Here is a 16,332-nt window from a genome sequence, read left to right on the forward strand (position 1 = left end):
AAGAAACTTGTATTAATGATAAGTACTGTATGTATTTGTCTTTTGAGTCAGAACCACAGCTAGGAGTGATTATGCACTCATTTTCTCTTCAGTATTGGACAGTTATATCATATGACCTGTTGGCACTTTACCTCAGAAGACTCAGCCAAAAGTCCCCATTTAATATAATTAAACTCTCCTTTCTATTGTTCAGTAATAGTCAGATAATTAACTGAGTGTGGGACGCTGGAACTAGGTCTTGGAAAGGAGTTTAATAATTTTAAAGTTAGGCAGATGGGATTGAAGAAACTAACAAATTCTTGTTGAATCACCCATACAAATTGAAGGCTTAAAAATTATGGTGGATTGACTGCTGATGAGTGGAATGGAGGTGTGGGAGTACATTAGGGAGATTTTTCAAGCAGCCATATTGGGATTCTTGAAGCTGTTCCCAGGTTCTGAAGTCGTTCACAGGAGTCTCATGTTGGATTTAGATATTCTCTTATAATGTTAGCTCTCTTTAAACCAGTGGTCCTCACTGTCTCCGGGGGACATTTGACAATATCTGGAGACATTTTCTCTATCAGGTGGGAAGGCACTGCTGAAAGCTAGTGGGTAGAGGCCATGGATGCTGCTAAATGTCCTGCAGTGCATAGAACAGCCTCCTGCAACAAAGAATTATTGGGTGAAATGTTAATAGTGCCAAGGTTGAGAAACCCTGCTGTGAACAATAGAGTTGGGTTCATGGCACAAAATGGATAGTAGAGTTTCTCAATTCTTGTGCAGTGACAAATTTCATTTTTTGATTTCTGTGCTGGTGAAGGAATATGACGTAAATTACTCCTGTTTTTTTTCTTCATTCTGTTGCTCCCCCAAAATGTATTCATTTATTCATCAAAATATATTTACTGTATATTTCAGGTTGCAAGGGTGAATACCTTCAAGATGTTTATGGTAAAATTGATCAACTTATTTTAATAAACAACAAGAAGGATGAGCATAGAGATATTGGAGTATAATAGGGTAAAATTAAAAATAGTTACCTGATATAAGCTTATGTAAAATAAGAGATTTTGCGACTAAATAATAATTTGTTTTATTGCTTTTCAGGGTATAATGAGAACAAAACTAGTTCTACACATAAATCATTATTTCTTAATTATGGTGATGAAGCAATGAAGAAAAATGTAATAAATTAAGGATAATAAATCTTTGATAATGTGGTAGAAGATTTTTTTTTGTGTAGTAGAAGATTTAATTGCTTACATCTTACTGAGGCAAAACTTTAGCTATATTTCATTGAACAGTGTCTAAATTCAGGATAGGGGTTTAAGAGTAAGCTTTTCTCAAGAATCTTATTCCAAGAATGAGTTATTCAGTGTGTCTATTGGCACTGTTAAAATAGTTTAAGTTATTTCCATTAAATATATGTATATGTATATTTCCATTAGAAACTATTAAAATAGTTTAAGTTATTTCCATTAAATATATGTATATGTATATTTCCATTAAATATATGTATATGTGTATGTATGTGAGTATAATATATAATATATACATATATTATATAATATATAACATAATATATTATATATAATATGTATATATTATACTCACATATATATTATGCTCACATACACACACATATATATTTAATATAATCCAAAGTCTCACTTTATTTTTACCATAATATTAGTGCTTTAAAGTTAAACTAATTCCTTTCTTGAGACATTATTAATTTTGTTGTTGATTGTGTTGAAATATTATGTCCAAAAGAAATGAATGAAACAAATGAACAACGTTGGAAAAGTAAGTACAAATGACCAATAGTCCTTTGACAATTAAGGAAATATCAATTTTTATTTTTATTTTTATAAAAATGATTATTTATTTATTTTGAGAGAGAGACAGAGAGCTTGAGCAGAGGAGGGACAGAGAGAGGCACAGAATCCAAAGCAGGCTCCAGGCTCTGAGCTGTAGCAGTGCAGAGCCCATTGTGGGGCTGGAACCCATGAATCATGAGATCATGACCTGAGCTGAAGTCGGTCATTTAACCTACTGAGCCACCCAAGCGCCTCAAGGAAATATCAATTTTTAAAAAGGAAGGTATTTCACCTACCAGACTGGCAAAGATTAAATAATTTGATAATACCCACTCTTAATGTAGGGTATGGAGAAATAAGCCCTCTTACAAAGTCTTGGCAGAAATGTAAATTAGTGTAAGCTTTTTGGAGGATAATTTGGCAATATATATCAAAATTCAACTTGCTCATATCCTTTGAGTTAGAAATTGTATTTCTAGAACTTTAGCTTTTAAGTAAGCAAAGATATACGTATAAGCATAACATGGTGGGTTGCCTTATTTTGAATCCTGACAGAATGGGTTATTACTTCTGTGAAACTGGGCAGATTACTTAGTTCCTTTGTGTGTCATTTTCCTCAGATATAAAATGGTAATAATAATGGCACCCAACTCATAGTGTTGTTGTAAAGCTCATGTGCATGAATACATGTAGAATACTTAGATTAGTCCCTGGCACAAAGCCAGTTCTCTGTATTGGTTTTTGTTGTTTTTGCATTATTGCTTGGGTGGTTTTATACATTGAGGACTCCAAGCACAATGCTTAAGTTTTTCAGGGGCTTTATGGAATACTTGAGATCTGAAAACTTTTTGTTAATTCCTAAGTATGAAAAGAATACTATGTTACATGTTATACTATGTCACTTTCATTAATTATTAAATTCAGTAACACAAAAATATTTCAAAATTCATAGGTTAGATTTTATTTTTTCTTCTAGTTAACATACAGTGTTACATTAATTTTAGGCATACAATAAAGTTAGATTTTAATATCTGCATATGAATGTGGATTTCTGAGAAATCACATTTTAGTATATATGATATTAATTTGGGTAGAGACCAAGGACTATAAAGGTTTTAAAACAGTCCCTTTGTTTTGTCAAAACACTGGAAATATCTGAAATATTCACTCATAAGGGATTAGTTGAATTATGGTATATCCATACCATAGCCACCATTTTTCTATATTATGCATGTTTTAAATAGAGTAGGATAGGTTTATATATATAAGCCTGTATGGAAAGATCTTCAAAGTATATGGTAAAGAGCAAAAACAAGTTACAGAGTAATATTTATGGAATGAATCTATTAATTTAAAAAATAGTACATATATATGCTTGTATATATGTAGATCATATGTTGGAATGGAGGTGAATGGATGAGGTGAGTAGGGAAGCTTGTTGAGGCCAATGTTTATAGTAATGTTAAATAAATGTGGTTTTATTTCTCAAACCTTTGCAGTTTTATTGGTTAGCCTCTCTCCAGAATATTAGCTATTTGTTTTTCCTCCCATTGTGTCAGTTCCTTATCCTTTGACTAAATGTTTGTCATTGAATCACGTTGCTTTATATAGTTTTAGAATAGAATACTCTCAAAAGCTCTATTTGAAAATGAAAATATTTTATGGCCTGTGCTTCCCTGGGTTCTGTGGTTTTCCTGAGCCCATCCAAGAGCTGTAATAAGAAACAGTATAGGAAAACTTCAGAATCATTTTGTTTTGGTTCGCATTCCTTTATGTTTGTTTAAGTGGTCTGGTGACCCTGTCCTTTGTGAAGGTTCCATTAATTTGGAAGTGAGAATCATTAGTATTTGATTCCTGAAGAATTTTTCTAATAATGTAAGTCATACTGGCAATCTGCCAGACTACTGACTAGTAGTGACTATGAAACAAAGGAAAAACTGGACTACATTTCTATTGGACTCTTCAAAATTTTTGGCTAGATGTCAGATGTTTCAAATAATTAACATCTTTGTTGAATGAATGAGTGAATGAAAGGGTTTTATGGGGAGATTTCAAGGAGTTTTTGAATAGTGGATCTCATCATCTCTGGCTTTATGTCAGGTTCACTTAAGGAGCTTTAAAAAATACTGATGCCTGGGACCTAACTCAAAGCAATTAAATCAGTAAGGTCTGTGCATTGGGATTTTTTATGAACTCTCCAGATGATTTTAATGTGTGGACTGGATTGAAAATCTGTGCCATAAACCCGGTAAAATTGTGTGTAGAAATGTGTGTGATACTTTCTGGGGGTGAGTCCATGCACATTTTCGGAGGGCTTCACGACCCAAAATGGCTAAGGACTGCTGCTCTACTGGAATATGTACCTTTCATATATAAAGAGTGTCTTTTTGTTAAACCTTTCTAATGAATTTATATTCCTCAAGTTGTATAGTGTTACTGGAGAAAAATTAGCATTTTTACAATAGTCTTACTGGAATTCCTTTTTGACTCTGTTTTTTCTTCTCCTCTGCCATACTTCTGGATCAGTGTTGAATTGTAAGATATTTGAAGCTCAAATAGATACCCTTTCCCTAAGGTAATATTTTTCACTTTGCTATTCATAAAAAGATACCTTTCATTTGGGGGGGGTATCTTGTTTTTGTTTTAGATTCCTAAATGTAACATACAAATTGCTGGTTTTATTAGTAGAAACTTACTCATAAATTTAATAATTTATATTCTTGGTTCCTATTTATGGTACCATGTAGATTTTTCTCAAATAAATGTAAGAGGTTCTGAGATTATTACACAACTAGTATTTATATCCAAAAAAGATTATACATTGTCACAGCCTGCTCCTTTTTCAGGCTTGATGGAAATTTAATGTTGCAATAATAGTAAATGACTAAGTTACTGCATTTACCCATCTAAATATGTGCCACGAAGCATTTTATCATACTCTCATTATATGTATCAACTGTATTTATAAAGGTGTGCATATATAGAAGAGTTAAATTCAATTATTTATATGTTTATTTCCTTATAGGAAATTTTTTTGCATGGTAGATCAGGATATGGTGGAGGGCTGCTTCCTCAGCCTCTAATTGTTTCTAGCACTGGATGCCCAAGATTGTACACTTCCCATCACACATGCATTTAGGTTGTATTACCTTCAGGCTTCAAACAGAGGTTGTTTCCTTTGTCTCTGTGATTTACAGCCTCTCTCCTTCCCCTTCATCACACTTCCCCCATCTGTGTCTGTTTTGAATCACTGTTCTTCTGCCAAATTCTAGAAAAGAAACTATACTTTATTGATTTTAATCATCCATTTATTAAGATTATATATGCAAATATTTCCTCTCATCTAATCACTATTTAATTGAATAATTTGGAACTCAGTAATTTTAGTTCATCAGAATAACTTGAAGAAGGCAGGTCTATAAAATTTTGAACATTAGAAGAAGTTATGTAAGTGTCTATTACATTGGTTTTAGCATATGAGATGAATGAGGCATCCATTTATGATCTGTGGCAAACTTAAAGCAGGGTAAATGGAGTTACTACCTATCAGTAGGTAATATATTTGAATTCCAGAAGATTGTGTTAAATACTCTTGTATTCTGAACTAAAGCCCAACCTCAAGCCTCATGTTTCCTGGCACATTTTTTCAAAATTTAAAGTCAATGTGTTTAGCTTTTATAATGGGATATAGATAAGATCTCTTAATTGAAGAATGGTAATTATCTATGTAGAAAAGTAATTCCCTTGGATTTTATGGGATATGAATTAGCAAACTAGTCTGTGGGCCAAATCCTGTTTGCTACTTACTTTTATGCAGTCTGTGAGCTAAGAATACTGTTTACATTTTTAAATGATTAAAAAAATAAACAGAAGTATTATATTTTGTGACACATGATGATTATGTGAAATTTAAACATCAGACTACATAAATAAAGTTTTATTGGAACATAGCCATGCTCATTCATTTACCTATTGTCTATGGGTGATTTGTTACTACAATGGCAGAGTTGAGCATTTGTGATGGAGACCATTATATGGTATTCCTATCACTTCACACTACTCCTTGGTGCACTGCAGATCTCAGTGACACAGTTATAACTGAATAGCATTTTGAATGCCTCACATATTGCTGTACTATTGCATTTTAATGGCTTTTTATTATCAGCTTGTGTCTATCATGTCAAAACAAAAAATGGGAGAACAGATTTTGAGTGTTATATTTTTAAAAAATTAAAAAATTAAAAAAATTTTAATCCCAGTGTAGCTAACATATAGTGTTATGTTAATTTTTGGTGTGCAATATAGTGATTCAACAATTCTGTATATTACTCAGTGGTCATCATGATAAGATGATAAAAATCCACACTGGAGTGTGGATTATTTTGTTATTGAACTAGATGGGAAAATATTGTGTTTATTATGCAATGACAGTATGGCTGTGCTAAAATGATACAATACATGTTGACATTACCAGTCTAAATACTTATCTCAGTATTCCCAACTCACAGGAAAGCACTAGTCAGAAAAATTAGAAAATTTAAATTGGAATACCTCAGTACAGCAGACTTTCTTCAAAAAATATGAAAATAAGGATGCAGCCAAAATAAGTTTCTGGGTGGTTCATTTGTTAACAGAGCAAGGAAAGTCATTTGCCAGTGAGTGGTGAAATAGTGTCTCACTGTAGCAACTAAGGAAATAGGAAATGTGTCTAGAAAAAATAAACTTGTTTATGTTTGTTAGTCTTTAAGTGAGAACATTTGCTTGAAGAATTAAGAATATTGGGAGCTACATCATTAGTTAATTTAAAAAGATAAATGATTTCAAGTGGTTTTCCCTGTCTCTTGATAAGTTAGCAGGTGTGATCAAAACTGCTCAGTTTTTGTTTACTTGAGGAGTTAATGCCAAGTTTGAAGTTACTGAAGAATTACTCTCTATGAATAGTCTATGTGGATCAACTACAGACAAGAATATGTCTTTTTTCAATTATCTGTCCTAGCCACTAGGACTTTGGTTGTGAGATATGCCTAACTCATAAGCCAGTCAACCTGTGGGACACTGGAAAAGCTAGAGATGGAATTCTAACTTCACAAGTAACTGAGATCTGACTGGTAAAGCTGATCTTCTGAAAGTGATATATACCATATCCCTGGCTCACACCAGCCTTCTGTGCCTTCTTTCTCTTGTTTACTGAAGATCCAGGGACTGGCTTCTTCTATTTTCACTATCTGCTGCCACATATTTGTTGAAGGAGTCCACTCCCCACAAAACATGGCTGAAGATAAGCATATAGGACCTGAATGAGTTATGGTTCTTTAGTTGCAAGCAAAAGTAACCAATTCTGGAAAATTTAAGGAATAAAAGCCCATTATGAGAAGGCCATCAAAAGTCTCCCAGAAACAACAAGGCCAAGGACATGAAGAGAAAGCAGGCAACTCTGTGCAGCAGGAACCTGTTGACCATAGCAGATAGCATCCACACTGCATGAATGAACTAGCACTCTCCCTGCATAAATAGACTCCAGAGACTTTTTCTCCACTCCCAACTCCCTGCAAAAAAAAAAAAAAAAAAAAAAAAAAAAATGTGTATATATATATATATATATATATATATATATATATAGTCAAAGAAGTTGAGAAAACACTAAATCACTACAAAGTGAAGTGGACCGTCTTAAGATATGTTACAACTGGTGGTGTTAAAAATGTATGGATCAGGAATAGGCTTAGTTGAGCAAATTTACAAAGCTTGTGAAGATTTTAGGTGTTCAAATCATAGGGTTATTCACTGTATTTTTCATCAGCAGGTACTTCATGGAAAATATTTGATTCTAATCATATGTTCTTAAACTAATAATGTCAATAATGACTTTCATTTGCTCTCATGGACTTGACCATTATCACTTCCATGAATTTTTTTTCAAAAACTGAAATTGAATATCTCCACTTGCCCTGTGCAGAGAATTTTGATGGTTTAGAAGTAGTAAAGTTTTCTTGTGTCAGAGCCAAGACTGAAATTTTTCTAAATAATTAGTATTTCCCTCAACCACTGTTATTGAGCACTAAATTCCAAAAGCTTTGGAAACATTAGCATGTGCTAAAGATTTGTATATTTTCCTAATGAATCCAACCTAAAATTACAAGGTAACACAGTGCTTGTATGCAGAATTTATACTGCAGTACAAGTCATTTAGATGACAACTAATGTTATTTGAATCACAGGTAATGTCAGGCTATGTATATACTTTTTATGCCATCAAACATTAAAACATGAAGCAGCATTACCATTCCCACCAAATTTGAAACTGGTATATTTTATTTTCCAAGCTTAAACTACATTTCTAGCAGTGAGTTTTGGACCTCTATGCAAGTATTTTGGCATTTTAAAAATCCATAAAACTGTGCAATTGAGGAGTTTCCACCTAACTTTCAGTTAGGAGTGAGGTGTCTGCAGTGTAATGACATGCTAAAAGGCATGCAATATAATATTATAAATGCCTTCTAAGCAATAACTGTACTCAATTAAAGTCATGTGCTTATGATTGATATTGATATTTGCAGTACCCATCAATGTGAAAAGACACTTTCAAAGATGAAATAAATTTCATTATATATCTGCTTTAACAAGTGTACATTTATAGTTGTTTGATGATAAGCACTAACTTTGAACCCCAAGGAAGGGAAATATTATAACCCTCAAAATATCCTCAAAATAATATTAATACACTGGTGTTACGATAAATTGTACCCATTTATTATTACATTTTGAATTTTTCAATATAATATTTGTGAATATTTGTTTTCTCTTTTGTTATGTTAATACCTACATTATACCCATAATTTTGCCTCTTGGTGGCAAAACCTAAAATGTTTATTTTTCCGACCTTCACAGAAAGTGTTTTCTGACTCTTGTAAGGAATGACACCAATTTAACCCATTAGACTGTTTGAATCAACCTTGTCAATCAGTGGAATGATAAATACTGCAGTACTTCCATGTTTCAAGCAGAACTATGGTTTTATCAATTTTGGTTTTGGCTGTTCTCATGTATAGTCTTAGCTCAAGTTTGGTCTTTGATTGAACATGTACTGCAATTATGTTAGGTTGTGTTAGAGGAATACTTTTTGTGTGAGTGAATGGTAAAGATTTGGAAATATGTAAAATATTGGAAGCTGGTGACATGTTAAAAGGATATTTTGATTAAGGGACACATGCCACACAGAAAAAGTCAGGTGGATTTGTTGGTTGGGGGTAGATTAGGTTGTGTGTTAAGAGATGAATATATTTAATAGAAACTCCTAACATTTGGTTGATTAGGAGCTATCTTCTGTTTAATCTTGAGAAAAACTAATAAAGCTTTATGTCATGGTATAGAAGGTCATTCATAAATTCTATGCTGCTGCAATTATGTTTTAAGAAAGAGATCACAAGAAATGTTTTATTTCTTCAATTTATGTTGCAGTAACAGGGAAAAAGAGATGTCAGAAAAGTTACTTCAGGCAGCTGTACGTACCCCTTTTCCAATTATTTTTTTTAATTAACCCAAATGTCACAATGAATGTGACAGCGTTGGAAATTTATAATTTATACTTTTTTAGGAAGTTAGGTCTCTGTAAGAGTGCTATAAAATTTAGATAATGATGGCCAATGGTTTGAAGATAGAAAAGTTATTGTAGAAGTACCGAAAATTTGTTATTGTCTACAGTGTTTTTGGCTTTTGTTTTGTTAAATACATTAAATCTTTAAAAATTATCTAACTAATGCTTGCAGATGATAAAATCCATAAAATCTTACAAAAAGGATGTACAGTGAAAATTGAAGCTCTCCTTAAAACATTTTTTTTTGATATTTATTTGAGAAAGAGAGAGTGCGCACCAGTGCGCGAGTGGGGGAGGAGCAGAAAGAGAGGGAGACAGAATCTGAAGCAGGCTCCAGGTTCTGAGCTGTCAGCACAGACCCCATGCGGGGCTCGAACTCATGGACCGTGAGATCATGACTTGAGCTGAAGTCGGATGTCTAACTGACTGAGCCACCCAGGCGCCCCAAAGTTCTTTTTAAAGATACATTTCTACCTTCTGGTGTTAATTGGTTAAAAAAGTCATGTATTTTTCCAGACTGTAGAGACAGACATACACATGTATATAAATTGTTTTCTTGACTTAAGTGGGCTCATTCTATGCATACTTTTTTTGCATTACCCTCTTTTTAAAATATATACGAAATATTAATAGTGCACAGTGTTTTAATGCTTACATGTAATAAGGTTTATTTAATGTAGTTATTTATAGATGGGTATTTATTTCTAATTTTTTCTTTTTGCTAAGGGGTGGATACAGATTTTGGTAGGCTGAAACTTACAAAATTGGGGTGGGTGTGTATGTGTGTGTGTGACATCTTAAAACTCTAGTGACTTAAAAGTGTAAAAGCAAGTGCAGACTCTGGGAAGAGATCTTGCAAGTGTGCTGCCTGTAGGTTAAGTGTTATTAGCATCACAGAGAGTTCACCTTTCGTTATTGTGATTTAAGCAGTGCTTCAACAAATATCTTTGTTTTTATATCTTTGTGTACTTGTTGAACTATAGACATTAACTAAATTTTATGAGGTGAAATTACTAATACAGAGGATATTAGTTGTTAAGTCCATACACTCAGGATCTAAGCTGCCTGGACTCTGACATGTTTTTCCACTGACCAGCTCTTTCACCTGGGACAAGATCCTTAATCTCTGTGGCTCAGTCTCTTATATGTAAATGGAGATAATAATGATGTTATAAGAATGTTATGGATTTAAGTACTTATAAAGTGCTTGAAACTATTAGACATTTAGTAAATATTAAGTATTATGTCAGTTTTGTGAATTTTTTTTTAAGGCAGTGTCATGACATTTAAATGTTTTGAGTCATGTTGTTTAACATTTACTCTAAAGATGTAAAGAATAAGCCATTTGGACTGTTACTAGTGTATTTGTATACAAACATATATAACAATGACATCATGGTAAAGAGTGCTTTGCAAACTATCCTAACAGGTATTATGATATCGGTTCATAAAGTATAATTACTAGAGTGTTTTCCTCTTCACTGGATTTTCACTCCAGGTTTTTTTTAGGAGGATGGTTGTAAAGAAGGGAAAATGGTTTCCCCATATAATTCCATTCTTCTAAGATCATTTGTCTTTTCCACTTTGAGTTTACAACTATGAATCTTTAGAGATGTAGAAATATTAAGAAGTTTTGACTTCAAAGACTTACCTTACTCAGTTTTGTTTTGTTTTGTTTTTAATTTAGAAAGACTTTTCATAAAGGTCAATTATGCTAAGGCAGTCAAAAAATTAAAGCCTCGAGAAGAGGTACCAATTTCTTGACATGATCAGGAGCTAGAAAAGGTAGAAACAGCTAATATTATTATTCTCTTCCCTCTGCTCTCCTCATTTCCTTACTCTTATCTCCTTTCTTTCTTCCTTGGGCCTTCTGGCCTTCATTGCTAAATGTAGTAGGTGGTGAATTCTAGCTGACAGAACAGACCTGCCAGGGATCAGAAGTGTTGTTAGTTCTTGTAGGCTTTTGAGTTTCTAGTGCCTTTCCAGCTCTTTAGGGAATCTAGTAAGCTGTGGTAGGTTTCTTTCTTTCTGGTTTAAAGTTGTTATAGCACAGACCAGGAATTTGAGAAGAGAAATCAAAAGTACCAACCCATTCTTCTCACAAATGAGCTGACATGTACTAAAAAAATTTAGCCTATATAAAACCTCAAATTTAATTTCTCTTTGAAAGCTTAGGTGATGTTTTTCAGGAGGCTAAAATGGCTACTAAAGGAAGTAGAAAATCTTAGCAGATTTGGATTTTAATATACGTACCTTGCTAGAGGTACCAATGATGAATGGGGTCTAAGGTAGTTTAAACTTGCCGATTGACTCTGTCTTTCACCTCTTTCCTCCTTTCCTAGCCTGTTTCAGAGTAAAAATAGCAAGTAAAAAGAGGGCAGTGCTAGGGAAACTGATATTCACCACAATCAAATGTCTTCCCTTGTCCAAATGATAAAATATGAAGGAATCAATAATAGAATTTCTCATTTTTTTGCTTCCTTTTTGATATGTAGTGATATTACTACTGTTAAATCACATCAAATCAACATGTATGTACATATTTATGTGTATGCTTATGGACATACTTACTCTTGTACCAAGGATGATAAAAAAATACAAGCTTATATTAATTTCTTATGGAACTGAAAATTTTCACATTTCTGAAAAATTAATGTTGGAAATAACATTGTTTTGAAGGGAAAAACTTTTAATTATGCGTGGCTTCTCTATTTTTTATGTAGTGTGCTTGCAGTATTCCATTATTTTACTTGCCCTTAATTGTGAATAATGCATAAATAATAAAAAATGTAACCTGTTCTTGAGTTTTATTTATAATATGTTCAATTCTGCCTCTGCCTTGGGAGCAACATTATTGTTTTGCACCCACTGTTAACAAAATATTCTTAAAGGTGGAAGGCAAAACTTAAAGTTACTTCTGAGAAAAATGTTTTTTTTAATGAAACTAATGAAATTGGTTAATAATATAAGGTTACACGTATAGAGAACATGTTATGCTTCAAACTCTGTAATAGTAACTTAAAAATATGCACAGAATCACAAGAACTCTTTAAGTTAGGTGTTAAATTGACTCCTATCTTATTAACGGAGGAAATGGAAGTTTAGAAAAGCTGAGTGAATATTGAAAGTGAGGGTGTCTGGTTCTAGAGCTGTTGTTTGTCACACAAGAATAAGGTGCTTTACAAACTGCAGTAGAGACATAAAGTGGTCAACACAAATACTTCTCTTATTCTGAGGTGGGAAGGTGAAGTGATTAACTTGATGATACAGCTGTTACAAGGAAAGGAGTCAGCCCTGTACTTCCAGTTATGTTCTTTGTCCATTTTCATATTAGGTTGTCCTTTTTTCTAAGAGGGCTTTTGCTTGTAATTTGCACTGCAAATTATTTCTTCCCAGTTTGACTTTTGCTTTTGACTTTCTTTATCATCTCTTTAACTTCCAACATATTTACATTTTCGTAGAGTTGGATTATTTAATATTTTCTTTTGTATATTTTGGATTTCATGTTTTGCTATAAAAGGCTGAAGATAAAGATTTTAATGTGATACAGTAGCTTTCTGTGGTTTTTTTGGTAGAAATATTTCTATTCAGGACCAACTGCATTTTATGCAACCGAAAATGATCTGGGCTAAAGTTCATATTAATTTTGTTTACTTAATTGTGTTAATATCTATATGGAAAGTATCCCTAAAGCATTAATATAGTGTATGAAAAGAGAAATCGCTTACTATCCACTTAAATTGCCATTCAGCTAAACCTCACTGTCTCTTCTTTAAAATAAGGATAATACTATCTGATTGGTTGTTGTGAGAAGTAAATGAGAGAATACATGCAAGAAATCCTGGATACCATATACTCAGTGCCTACTAAGTACCAGTCATTACGTATACATTACTGTATTTGATCCTCAAAACAATGCTTTGAAGCAGGTATTCCTGCCCTCAGATTACAAGTGAGAAAATAGATTTAATGAGCTTATGCAACTTGCTCAGCATCTCTAAAAAGTGGCACAGCCAGAATGTAAATAAATGTTTGTCTGAAAATAAAAACCATGGTCTTTTCACTACACTCTTCCTGAAACATTATTGGTATTTATTTGCTTAAATCCTTTTTTTCTTTTTATTATTTATTATTATTTTTAATGTTTATTCATTTTTGAGAGAGCATGAGCTAGGGAGGGGTACAGAGAGGGGGGGACAGAGGATCCAAAGCGGGCTCTGCTCTGACAGCAGGGAGCCCAATGCAGGGTTCAAACTCCCGAACCGTGAGATCATGACCTGAGCTGAAGTCGGACGCTTAACCGACTGAGTCACCAGGTGCCCCCAATCCTTTCTTCCTTTTAAATTTTCTGTTTCTGTTTCCCTTTTTTATTAATGACTAAGACTTTCAGACTGTCCGAGACTACTACTTGTGATTACTGAAATAGTCTTTTCTTCACTGTCCAGTAAGGTTGCCTGCCACTAGCCACATGTGTCTGTTTAGCACTTGAAATATGATTAATGCAACCAAGAAACTGAAATTTTACTTTAATATACTTTACATTAAATTACATGTGGCTACTGCTTTGGACATCACCACCTTAGATGTATGAATGTTTAGTGTGTTTGTATAAAGTGAGTATAATGTATTGACTAATAATGAGGAAACTGATCATTCTAGGTTGAAAACCTTAGCAGAAGAACTTATGCAGACACAGCAGATGCTTTTAAACAAGGAAGAGGCTGTCCTGGAGCTAGAGAAGAGAATTGAAGAATCTTCTAAGACCTACGAAAAGAAGTCTGAGTACGTAAAACAAAAATAATTTGAAGGAAGAAAACTTAACTGATGTAATTTTACAGAACGCTTCAGTTACATGGTATTATGAACATAAAATTTCTAGAAGCTGACATTTCATTTTAAGTACAAAACTTTGTATAACTGAGTTACTTTATAGGACTCTGGAAAAATGATTCTGGGTTTTGTCAATGTAGTGTCCTGATCAGATGTCTCAATATTTTAACAATTTGAACTATTTTCTGAAAAATCCTGTTAAAAGTTGTCTTTATTCCTCTCATCAGTGTCCACCAGATTCACTGTGAATTCCTTGTTCAGAAAGTGGCAGGTCAATGTTCTCTAGAAATTGGCTTCCCCTGTGTTAGAAGGAAATAAACAAACTTATTAGAAAATAGCAATCTGCTTCACTTACGAAAATCCTTCTGAGACTTGCTATGCTGTTTTGTTACTGTTGTGTCTTGCTGATTTCTGGATCTGTAAATATCTTTCTGGATCCTCTTTACTTGTCTGTGGATACTGTTGTTTTCACTGATTTCAATAATTACATTTTCTACCATTTTAAAGTTTAAATTTTGATCTATAACTTAAAATTTATAATCTGGCTTTGGTTATTGCTTGCATCTCCAACAGGTGTTACTGGTATGGTTTCTCTACTCTCTACTCCTGACTAGAGTATATACATTTCTTGCTATCATACTCTCATAACTGGGTTGGCTTATCAAGATTCTCAAGGAAATTATGATGTGTCGAATTTCTCTGGTCTATACTTGCTCTTTCTACATAACTTCTAAAATATTCTCCACTTCTTTCAAGTTTCTGATCCTCTTATCTCCACCCATCATTGTCAGCAGTTGGATATCTTCTCCATTACAGAAAAAAATTAGAATCATCAGGTGGCAACTCCCTTATTTTCTGTGACTAGATATCCATATCTGCTGCATTTGTACCTATTCTCTGTGCTTACTTCCATAGAGGAACTGTTCCTTTTCTCAAGTCTATTTCTTGTACCTCTTTTTGTATCATGTCTTCTCATACTTTCTCAGAAATTTTACATCATTTTTTATATTAGATTTACCTTTTCTTCTCAATTGGATCCAATTTTTGTTTATTTTTTTTTAATTTTGTTTATTTATTTAGAGAGAGAGTTCATGTGTGTGCATGTATGGGGAGGGGCAGAGAGAGAGGTAAAGAAAGAATCCCAGGCAGGCTCTGTGCTGTTAGCACTTGAACCCCACAAACCATGACCTGAGCCGAAACCAAGAGTTGGACACTTAACTGACTGAGCCACCCAGGTGCCCCAGTGCTCATTTGTTAAATATTCTCAAGTGTTGATTCTTTTTTTTTTTTTTTTTTTTTATTTATTTATTTTTTTTTATTTTTTAATATATGAAATTTACTGTCAAATTGGTTTCCATACAACACCCAGTGCTCATCCCAAAAGGTGCCCTCCTCAATACCCATCACCCACCCTGCCCTCCCTCCCACCCCCCATCAACCCTCAGTTTGTTCTCAGTTTTTAACAGTCTCTTATGCTTTGGCTCTCTCCCACTCTAACCTCTTTTTTTTTTTTTTTTTCCTTCCCCTCCCCCATGGGTTTCTGTTATGTTTCTCAGGATCCACATAAGAGTGAAACCATATGGTATCTGTCTTTCTCTGTATGGCTTATTTCACTTAGCATCACACTCTCCAGTTCCATCCATGTTGCTACAAAAGGCCATATTTCATTTTTTCTCATTGCCACGTAGTATTCCATTGTGTATATAAACCACAATTTCTTTATCCATTCATCAGTTGATGGACATTTAGGCTCTTTCCATAATTTGGCTATTGTTGAGAGTGCCGCTATAAACATTGGGGTACAGGTGCCCCTATGCATCAGTACTCCTGTATCCCTTGGATAAATTCCTAGCAGTGCTATTGCTGGGTCATAGGGTAGGTCTATTTTTAATTTTCTGAGGAACCTCCACACTGCTTTCCAGAGCGGCTGCACCAATTTGCGTTCCCACCAACAGTGCAAGAGGGTTCCTGTTTCTCCACATCCTCTCCAGCATCTATAGTCTCCTGATTTCTTCATTTTGGCCACTCTGACTGGCGTGAGGTGGTATCTGAGTGTGGTTTTGATTTGTATTTCCCTGATAAGGAGCGACGTTGAACATCTTTTCA

At 33.7% G+C, this 16,332-nt stretch overlaps 1 protein-coding gene across 9 annotated transcripts in view; it reads left to right on the forward strand.

Moving 5' to 3' along the window:
- FER (FER tyrosine kinase) overlaps positions 1-16,332 on the forward strand; it is a 445,463-nt gene that overhangs the window by 97,890 nt on the left and 331,241 nt on the right. For all 9 annotated transcript variants that reach the window (XM_042944781.1, XM_042944800.1, XM_042944791.1 and 6 more), the window contains one exon: positions 14,056-14,178. In XM_042944781.1, coding sequence (XP_042800715.1) covers positions 14,056-14,178 — 123 coding nt within the window. The remainder of the gene's footprint in view (positions 1-14,055; positions 14,179-16,332) is intronic.

Source organism: Panthera leo, chromosome A1, assembly GCF_018350215.1.
Source record: "Panthera leo isolate Ple1 chromosome A1, P.leo_Ple1_pat1.1, whole genome shotgun sequence".
Classification (NCBI taxonomy): Eukaryota; Metazoa; Chordata; class Mammalia; order Carnivora; family Felidae; genus Panthera; species Panthera leo.